This window comes from Triticum dicoccoides, chromosome 4A (genome assembly GCF_002162155.2).
Source record: "Triticum dicoccoides isolate Atlit2015 ecotype Zavitan chromosome 4A, WEW_v2.0, whole genome shotgun sequence".
NCBI lineage: Eukaryota > Viridiplantae > Streptophyta > Magnoliopsida > Poales > Poaceae > Triticum > Triticum dicoccoides.
In genome coordinates, this window is record NC_041386.1 from 177,549,718 (window position 1) to 177,560,491 (window position 10,774).

Here is a 10,774-nt window from a genome sequence, read left to right on the forward strand (position 1 = left end):
TACTACCGCGCCCAAGGCCGGTACTACCGCAGGGGCCTGCGGTACTACTGCTCTGAGGAGCAGTACTACCGCATGCCCCAGTTCAGCAACACTCGAAGTCAATCCTTTTGCAGAGATTCGGAGAAACGGAGAATGCTCCAAAGAGCCAAAGGAAAGGTGGTGCAAAAGGAACATATGTATACGTGTTGATTCCACCCAAACCTTTTCAATGCAGACCCTTCTTAATAGTACGGATTTCCTATGACTCAAACCACCGAAAAGAAACGTAGAGAAACACCGTCTTCAATAGTCTTCGTGTGGCACCAAATCGTCTTGTGCCTAGATATGATATATCTGAAATGCTCAATGCACACGACTAGTCCGCAAAAGCATTGTCATCAATCACCAAAACTACTAAGGGATAAATATGCCCTTACAACGATATAGTGGCAAGAAGGAGCTTTTCCTTCAGTCAGCCTCGCAAACAACGGTGATCGCTGCAGCACATTGATGTTATTGTGAGACTCGGGCATGCCAAAGAAAGTGTGCCAAGTCCAAAAATCATGTGATGCAACTGATTCAAGAATGATGGTGGGCTTCTTAACATGACCCTATGCCCTTGTAAAGCCTTCAGGCAGTTCTTCCATTTTCAATGCATGCAATCAAGAGATCCAAGCAAACCTGGCCACCCTCTTGCTTCTAAGATTGCCAAGAGTGTCTCGGTGTCTACCATAATTGGTTCTCTCATGTACTGAGGTCCGAATACCTCGACCATGGCAGTTGCAAACCTAACCATGGCATCTCCACATGTGCTCTCAGAAATCCGTAGGTACTCTTCCCACGAATCAGCGGCCGTGCCATATGCAAGCATCCGTAGTGCGGCCGTGCACTTCTGGTAACTAGAAAAGTCAATCGTTCCCACAACGTCCTTCTTCAAGATGAAGTAGTCATCATAGGACCGGACGCCACAGTACAAACGATCGAAGACAGTCTTGCGCATTCGAAAATGTCGGCAAAAAATGGTCAGCGAGGAGTGCATCTGGGGCAAAGTAGTCGCCCATCAGTGTCAAATGGACGCGCGCCCTATTGCGGTTGAGCACTCAACGACCCTTGATCGAGCCCTTGAGAACTGAGAACATGCTCTTCCACACGCTCTGTGTCTTCAAGGACCGCCTGCATCATCGTCGTCTCATCCGAGTAGTCCTCCTCGTCGGACGACTCAACATAGTGCTCGTATATGTACTTCAATCGTAATTCATTGCTAGAAAGAATGGAAAACTTTTTTAGCTCTGACAATACATTGAACAACGACTGGTATAAGAATGGTGAGTAGTAGTAGCGGATGGTACCTGGCGGGGCAGTCAGAAGACAGGGGCTGAACGACGACAAAGGAGAAGCGGGATGGAGCCCGCTTGGAATGCTGGAGGTGATAGAGACGTAGAGTTCGAGCAGGGGTATAGCGTGGCAGCCGGGATGATGGAGCGGCAGCGAAGGCAATAGAGAAAGGAGAAAAAATGAGACAGATGAAGACGTGGGTCCGAAAAAGATTTTGGATGAACCGGGATGTCAGAGGACTTCCGTAAAACTCAAAACTCCTTTGTTTGTCTCTGATTTACGGATCCGGGCTCCCAGTCGGGACCTCGAGGTGTCCTTGCGTAGCTAGAGCTTTCATGAGACAGCGGTGGTCTCCTTTTAAAAAGGTATAAAAACGGCTGGCTGCACAATGCCATGAGATATGTCCGCCAGATCACGAGAAGTGCATGGATAAACCCGAATACATATGAATCCATTTTGAAAAACACATTTTGCAATGTCAAAAAATTCTGAAAAAGGGTGCACGCGGACATCTTCATATTCCATGTGTGTGCAGAAAGTTTCACAGGAAAACAATTTTTTTTGTAGCCTATGCAAAAAAGACAAAATTTTGTGCCGTGAAACGCTATTTAGAAGTAGTAAAATTTGTTTTTTTACTGAGACAAAACAAAAATACTTTTTTACACAAAATTTTGTGCCGTGGACGTATCTTTGCCGACATGTATGCATATTTTTTTAATAGAATTTTTCAACATTACAAAACACGTAAAAAGTACATTTTTGAAAAGCGGGTGCAGATGCCCCTGTGTGCAGATCGTCCACTCTCACCAGATCACCGACTAGTTTATTTTCAAATACCGATGGCACTTCTATCATCCCTACCTAATGCATACTGCACACATGTAAATGTTTCGGCAGCAAGTCTCAGGATCTCAGCAAATATTAACACATCGTGTACCAACGTCGGAACTTGCAAGTTCAGGGTCTCGACTACATGAAAGAAAGGACATGAATGAACAACAAACTGAGAGGCCCATCGTACTCTTCTTGAACGAGAGTTACCAGTTAAGAACACACCCATTTCACATTTTCCGTGACGCAAGAAAATGAACAAGAATGTGCAAAGATATCCACCGAGCTGTCAACCTTGTTAGTTGTGACCGACAAGTTTCTGACAAACCAAATATACCTCCCATCCACATAACTTTGATAAACAATCAATGTGCAGTAACTAAGAACAAAGAATTTGGGTCAAAAATTTAACGAAGAAAAGAATCAGCCTGCATCAATGACGTGTAAGGCACCAATTTTCAATTAAAGGTGCCACAACGCATCACCAACAATCCTGTCCCGTATTCTAGATGATGAGAGTGAACACTCCCTTTTACCTGAAGCCTCACCACTACACATCACCATTGCCTACCGCATTATCCTTCGACTTAAGGCTAATTTCTCTAACTGCAGAAAAACCACCCATCAAGCTCACTAATTTCAATGAACAGATGGTGTTGGATCTACCCTGTCAAAATTGATGGCTAATGACTTCTTTCCTGGTCTTTTCACTCCAAGTGCTTTGCCCTCTTGGTATATAGTACAGCAGTAGACGAAACAATCTACCGTCAGTCAAATCTTCTGGTTTCCAAAGTATGCTATGGACTTACATTGCACTCGTCCATGAATCGCTCATCTCGTGCCAGAAACCTCTTCCAGTACTTCCTGTAATTTGGTATACCCAATTCAAGCCAAGGTTTCATATTACCATTGTAGTGCAATGATGCAGAAGTTCGGATCACTTTTTCTTCAATTCCGTACTGATAGCCGAGCCCAGATAAAGTCAACCTCTCATCAAGAGGATATACAAGATTCTGGAAGGAAAGCAAGCTTATAGGTAAAGCTGCAGCTCGTAGTGAGGCCTCGTCATCATTGTTCCGGAACTGTAATAGAATAAGAGTAGAAGTGATAATAAGCTAATCACTTCATGCAAGATGGGCCCAAATCATGCATTTTTCAAATAGACTGAAACTAAAGAGTTTAAGATAGTATCACAAGTGCTCACTATATCAAGTATGGATGATGGTTGGAAATATTGGAATAAAACAAAATACAATGCATGCTTTAGAACTTGAAATAAAATCAGGCTGACAACAAACCAACCTTTTCCAGGAGTTGCAGGTAATTCTCTGTAACATTATACTCTCTCCATTTTTCCAAATTAATGACATTCAACCCAGACATCCATGCACATGACTGGGGATCGTACATTGCCTCGCCGAGAAGGTTTCTTAGTTGGCCCAGTCTCAGGCCACAAAACTTGACTGCGGCATTCACCTTATCTCCCATATCAAGATTCCACAAGAAAGAGAGATCACGTTGAACAATGACATCATCATCCAACACAATCACCTTCTTTAAATCTTTAAATATTTCCGGAATAAAGAAATGTGAGTGACTAAACACTGATAAATACTCCATTCTAGACTTCTCGGTAGGTCGCTCAAAGCTACTGACGAAAACACGGAATTCCTCGGGCATATACAACTGCTGCATGCTGAACTCTGGCAAATTCTCCAAAATAATATGCTCGTAGTTAATGACATTGACAGCTGATTCTCTGTAGGCATTTCTTGAAAACCAATGCTTCATTGCATAGAAATTTTGAGCATCGGTTAGTACATGAAAGACTACATTCCTGGTCTCCTGCAAAACACCAAAAGGAACATCAGCAATGCCAAACCCAGAAGATGTTCAATCAGCAAAAGAGTATAAGTTGCCTGCATACCTCAGAACTACTAACAGATGAGTTGATGACAACGGAAGCGGCAAGCACATTTTTGGATAATATAATGTAGTGCCTATGATCTGGAACATTAAACTTATGGACAGGAGAGTCATCTGAATCCAATGTAGTTGATTTAAAATATTCTACTGTCAACCTCATATTAAGGCAATGATGACTTTTGGGCATCGTGTGAACACCAAGGTTGTATAAGTAGGCACTCTGCTTCATATGAAAATGAGCTTCATCATCCGTCATATGAAGTATCTGGCGAAGCTTTTTGTCAACATTGTTACAATCCACAGTGCACGATTTGGCTCTTGCTATTGCACGGTCCATCCTCTCTATCTTCTTTTTTATGCTGAAAGCACAGGTCAAGTGTCATTCAGTAACAAACAATAAAATGCACAGTCACGACTGATAGTACTTTCCCAGTCAACCATACCGGATACAAATTCAAGATGAACACTAAGAAAAAATATACATGTAAGATGTAACAAAGCATTTCAACCCCATGCAATGCATAAACGATCTGCTGTCATAATTTCAACATACAAGATGGAACCATGAAATGCTAAACGGGGCAAGAAGAATAACAAGCATGCCGAATAAATACTCACAAGGATGGTAGATCAGCATCAACAATGGATTCACTTAGAACCCTCTCATGTTCTTGGATATTCTGCTTCAATTCACGAGTCAGTGCCTCCTTTCCTTTAAGTTTGGCAATGCTTGGGTAGTAAGATCGAGCCACAAATAGCTGATCTTTTAGTTTTTTTACAATGGCATCTTTCATAACTTCTTTGTGTTCAATGGACCAGAGACAGTAACTCCCGAATTCAAGCTGACAAGCCTTAGCCTTCTCCAATTCATCAGCACTTGGGACCCTGGGACGTCTCATGTTGTTGTCACTGAAATCCTGGCATCAATATATTCTCCAAATCATCAGTACTTCTCTTAAAAGAGTAACAAAATTACAGCTTGGGCTCAAGTAAGAGAAAGTAAGTATATATTAATGGGAAAATGAAGTTATGCTTCAGAAGGTAAATCATGACTTGTGTACAAAGAGAAACAGCAAAACAAGAGCCATCATACTTTTCTGGGTGGAACTGGAACTGGTACTGGCTTCGCTTGTTCAATTTTTGGTGCGGGGAGAACTGCATACAGTGCCAATTAGTGGGTCAGCATGACCAACTGAAACATGAGTACATCATGAGAAGAGAATCAGGTAGAGAAGATGCACTACACACGCATACATTGCTTGACCTTAGAAAAAAAAGTATGGTTAATTATCATCACATCCTAGATAAACACACCAGCATTTGTTCAGAATTATGTGTTAATAGTTTATTTTAAGATATAGTGGCAAAAAGGCCTGCACTGGAAACAAGTAACAGCGAAGATGGTGAGGTGCTGAAGCAAATTGAGTAAAAGGCCAACTATTTTTCAGTGTCCAGGTAACTGGTTCCTACAACATTATAATATTTTTCCTGAAACATTTCAAAATGATGTATATCTAAAAGTTCACTTACATGAATGGAATTTGGTGCATAATTGATTATGGTATTCTCATATATTCAATTAAACTTTATGTAACAGTGTTGCAGCCACTACTAACCTTTAACTTTATGTTCAGTATCAATTTGGTGATGCAAGTCTATATTGCCCTCGGAATTCTTTCCGTGCGCATCCTGAAAGAAAAAGAGTAACACATCAAGGATTCAAATTATCCAAAGCTGTAACGGAAAACACTAGTAATCTATGCAAAAATAATAACAGAATGTATTAACTGATTCTACAACATATACTTTTCACAGCCTTCATAGTGCATAATCATGAAGAAAGAGACTAGGGTGGAGAGATTAAATATAGTACTTCTTTGATATATCACTTTGTTTGTCATCCCTGTGGGGTGGTTTGTAGCTGTTTGCTTGAATTATTTCTGTATGCGTTTTCCATATTGTCCTATTCGGTCGAAGAGAGGTGGCACAGAAGAAGACAATGGTGAGGAGTGCACCATGTTTCCTTAAGCTGACAAAAAAACACCATCCAACTCAATCTGGTCTGCTTCAAGTAACCCCATATACTTCAGTGATACAGTCAGTCGATAAAATTTTCTTTAATTTTTTTTATGTAAGAGCTTATGCACAATTTCCTTTTAGCATAGGCCTAAACTAGCTGGTATTTGGAAAAAATGCCTACTCCTGCTGGTAAGTCTGAAACATGCTGATAGACAGTATGAGGAAGAGTGGCAGAAATGACTAATGTGAGAGTAGAGCAAGCATGGCCTGTTAATTTTAAACGAACTTGTGGGCTCATGTTTTGGCCTACTGAACAAAAGTCAGGACCAAAGTTCTGAACTGCTATTTCTCATGCTAGTGAACATCAAAGATTATGGGGTACTGTATCTTTTAGTTACAAGGCATGCTAGTAGGCATCACTAGTGTTATTAAGTTTCATGACATTAATAGCGGAGAACAAACAGGGGCTAAAACCAAACACTAGAAGTGTCGAACAAAATACACATAGCTTTCGGTGGAATGATCTAGATGCGGTTATATGAGTTCATCACTGTCAGTACATAAGAAAAAAAAATGCAAAGCCACTAACCTCTGACTCTGCGTTCACATCTCTACCACCCTGCCGCGGCACTTCATGTACAATCCTGTCTCTTTCTACCACTAAGCGATCGAATGAAGGCAAAGCAACCTCCTAAATGCAGCACAAATGAACACGTGGTAGCAGGAATCAGTCATACTATCCCAACCCATGACCATTTTCATAAAAAGCAGTCCATGAAAACTTGGACAAACGTCCGCATATAATTTTAATTTTTGTTAGAAAAAAAAAAGAGAAAGTTACCTGTTGGGGGCGCTCATCCGTCACATACACTGCAGCAAACAACCAAACCAATCAGAAAATTGGCTCAAGTAAGAAGGACAAAAACACCAGAATCCAGCACTAAACGACAATTAACGAAACAACACTCCCGGAACAGATCCGCCGGGAATGGCGCGGATCCGATCGAGTAAGCCGCGGCGCCACCCGCATTACCAAAATCCGGGTGGGGACAAGAGGGACGGGAAGAACTCACCGGCGGGGAAGCGGTTGAAAAGGAAGGCGATCGGCACGAGCAGCGAGCAGAAGACGAGCGCCAGCACCGCCAGCCGCGGGCCCCTCCGCCTCTTCGCCGGCGGCGCAGTCGCCTTCATAACCTCCTCCCCCTTCCCAAGACCCTAATCTCCGCCGCCGCCGCCGCCGCCGCCGCGTGGCCCTCTACTGATCATACCACCACCGCCACCGCCGCGACGGGGCAGGGCAGCGGCGCGCAGATGAATGCCTCCCGATTGGGGCAATGGCACGGGAACCCCAGTGGCGCCGGGCCCGATCGGTGCGTGGCGATTTGGGAGCCGCGTCGCCGGACGCTCGGATTGGTTAGTGTGCGCGAGAAGACAGGGCAGGGAGCGGAAGACGTCGCGGCGCAGGGAGAAAGAGAAAGAGAAAGAGAAAGAGGATTGTAGTATTGTTTCTTCTTGTTTGGATTTGGGATTCGGAGGACAAGGGGAGAAGTGTGCGAGGGGTGTCAAGGAATAATGGCCCTTTTGCCTCGCCTGCTGCGTCTCGTTTTCAACCCTTTCCTTTTATTTGGGGTTTTCTGCCTCGTAGAGAAGAGGTTTTATTTGAAGTTTTAACAAAATTCGACTTGCTATGCTGTTTATTACTTCTTTCGTCCTAATATTAATTAACGTCTAGATACATCCAACTCGGCCTTAATTAATATGGAATGAAAGGAATAAAACTTACCGTATTGTGATGGATATCAGTGGTGCTGCGAACAATCTACCATGGCAGCTCACCCTTGCAGCACTTCAAATTAGTTTCATCATCTTCCTTTTGATAAAGAAATTTAAAACTCTTTGGGTGCACGTCGTTTCCGATGAGAGACATGCGACATGGAGAACTCTAGTCGCGCCGCCAGTGACCCCAGACCCTCGCATCTCCGCTGCCAGAGGGAACACCGACGAAGGCCATGCGCGCCTATGGAAGGTGGTGATGAGGCATTTCGCCTTGTGATGTTAATGCGAGCGCGCCATGGCTGCCAGATGGTGTGGGGGCAAGATCACCTCCAGGAGCGACGACCCCTCTCGACCGCAGGAGTTTCTCCTCGTCTCCGGCGTTGCCTCCCGCCTCTATGGTGACAGCTATGGGAAGACGGCTTTGAAGGGATTCTGATGGTTCTTTTCCCGGCGCGTCGACATGGTGGCACGTCGGGCGTGAGAGGCCTCGCAATGGGCTACTTGTCGGTGCAGCTCCAGCCCTGGTGGCCCTGGACATGCGTCCTCGAGCATCCTTTGTCTGCGTTGTTCCGGCCTTAGTGATACGGTAGTTGCATACCCTCCAGCTTATTGGTCTCACCGGTTTTCTAGCGGCTCCTGCCCCGACAATCCAAATCCACATCTCTCTGGTTCTTGGCTCCTCATGGTCGCTTGCCATTGTCAGACCCCTTGCGTTGACTGCCCATGCCTTGTTGTCTCTCCCACCCCACCCACCTCCATGCCTCGTCCTTCTGACAGATCCAAAGCTCGTGTGTCCGTGACGTTCGGTGCCATTATCTGGCGGCGGTGTGACGCCCGGATAGTTACGCTACAATAACCCTCCGTGCCACGTCACCACGATTACCGTTATTAATCTTGCGATGGTTCAAATCCCGTTCAAAATTCAAATTTAAAATCAAGTTAAACAATTAAAGTTTTCAAAAGTCAAAACTAAAATGTTCTTAATGTGACAAATAAATCATGGATAATATTGGTGGGAAACAACATCTTTATAAAATGATTAAATACCCTAAGTGATTAAAACAGCAGCAAAAACAATTAACTATACTCCTATTGTATTTTATAAAATACTAAACTATTTTAGCTAGGTGCCAAAGTTGCTGTGGCAGTGGTATAGTTAATGTTACTAGGTTAGATGCTAATTGAATATTTTACAAAACTAAAACAATTTGAGAAATAAAATTTAAACAGAAAAGAAAAGGGAAATGAATAAAAACAAAAAAACTTTTAAAAAAAGAAAAAGACCAAACCCTCCCCCGGGACCAACCGGCCCAGCTGGCCACTGGGCTAGCCAGGTCGGCCCACCTATTGGCCTACTTAGGCCACGCTGCTCCCAGCCAAACCCTAACCAACCACGATCCCCACCTCATCCTCGTCTCCCACACCGCCGCCACCCCACGCAACACACGCGCGCACACACACACGCACGCCTCGTGCCTGGGGGAGGGGCGCCCCTGCTCGATCCCCTCCTCCCGCACGGCCGCGCCCAACGCAAGTCGCCGCGCCGCTAAGGCCACCGCCAGCCGGGCTCGGCGTCGCCCCTCAGGGACTCCTTTGTGCCCCCTCCTCTCCCTCGTGCGTACCCGGCCACGCGACCCGCGCTGGCCGCGCCCAGCGTGCGTACCCGGCCACGCGACCCGCGCGCCCGCGCCTCGGCAGCTCCATCCGCCGCAGCCGCTCACGTCGCTGCTCCCATCCGTCGCCCCTTGATACGACCACGACTACAGCTAATGGTGTTGTTGTTCAGACATCGTCGCTTAATAATGCACCACAGGTCAAAAATAATTATGTGCCAAAAATACTTCAATTTTGTATTGATAGTAAAGAAGTTGAGGCTTTTGCTACAACAACGGATAAAAATGCAACTAGGAAATCTGAGATAGGTTCTCTTCAGCCGGAAGACGCATATGATCATGCATGCACCCGATCCTATATATGTACGTGATTTCTTTGGTAGTTTTGATGGACTTGCAAAGAGATTAGCACATTAGGAGTTTGATGTCCACGGTCCAGTCCTAGATGCGTGTCATACAAAGAAATTAAGGTGTCAGGTGGACTACTACTTTAGTAGAGATCGGCCACCAGATTGTTTCAAATCCAGGCGGTGTACACCACGTGACGTGCTCTCCTTGTGAGCCTGCGAATGGGGACCACCAGCAGATAATTATGTCAAGTTAGTGCACCTATATTATGTCAAGTTTTGTTTAGGAAATAAAAACAGCCGAGATGTAAACGGCAAAGTCTTTAGAGTTCTAGAGTTATCTTTAGGCAAGTCTTTGGAGTTATTTTTTTAAAATTTTAGCTGTGAGAATAGAGATAGGATTTTCCTTCCTTGCTTATTAAGTTGTTTAGATAGTTCGGCTGATATAAAATCCAAGGTACGCCCATGTAAACAGTAGGTTATTTTTATATGAAATAGGCACGATGTGTTTTTCAGAGTAGACACCTGTATCAAGTTTTAACGAAATTTTTAGAAAATCTCTATGTTGCGATTTTTCTTCGTGAAAATTATTTTGCTCGTGAGTACCTTCGTCGAGATTGGTTTTCTCGTGCTGGGCCGCAAGGTTCAAATCCTCTACTTCGTGTACATCGCGTGCGCGGACGAGAGGTTGCTACTGCTGGTGGTGGAGTGTCGTGAAAAGTCGGACCGCAACAACGGATCGAATCTCGCCAACGAGGTCCGGTCTACATCACCCCTGCTCCCCTGCAAGCACGCTGCCTTGCCTGCGCCCCGGCCTCGCCTCGTTCGCCCGCGGCGCCCCGCGCTCACCAGGGCGGCCACTGGCGGGGCCGCGCCCTGACTCCCCCCCTCGACGTGCTGCGAGCTGGCCGCCGGCGCCCCTTCATGCCCGGCCGCCCGTCGCTGCTT

General features: G+C 45.0%; 1 protein-coding gene across 1 annotated transcript; it reads right to left on the bottom strand.

Moving 5' to 3' along the window:
- Positions 1-2,578: 2,578 nt before the first annotated feature.
- On the bottom strand, positions 2,579-7,667 carry LOC119285585 (probable galacturonosyltransferase 7). The gene is made up of 9 exons (XM_037564898.1): positions 7,164-7,667; positions 6,932-6,960; positions 6,680-6,781; positions 5,688-5,760; positions 5,165-5,226; positions 4,690-4,988; positions 4,073-4,430; positions 3,448-3,990; positions 2,579-3,227 (listed from the first exon to the last, which is right to left on the bottom strand). The coding sequence occupies exons 1-9, from the start codon at positions 7,279-7,281 to the stop codon at positions 2,943-2,945; spliced, it is 1,869 nt and encodes a 622-aa protein (XP_037420795.1). The 5' UTR covers positions 7,282-7,667; the 3' UTR covers positions 2,579-2,942.
- Positions 7,668-10,774: the final 3,107 nt, after the last annotated feature.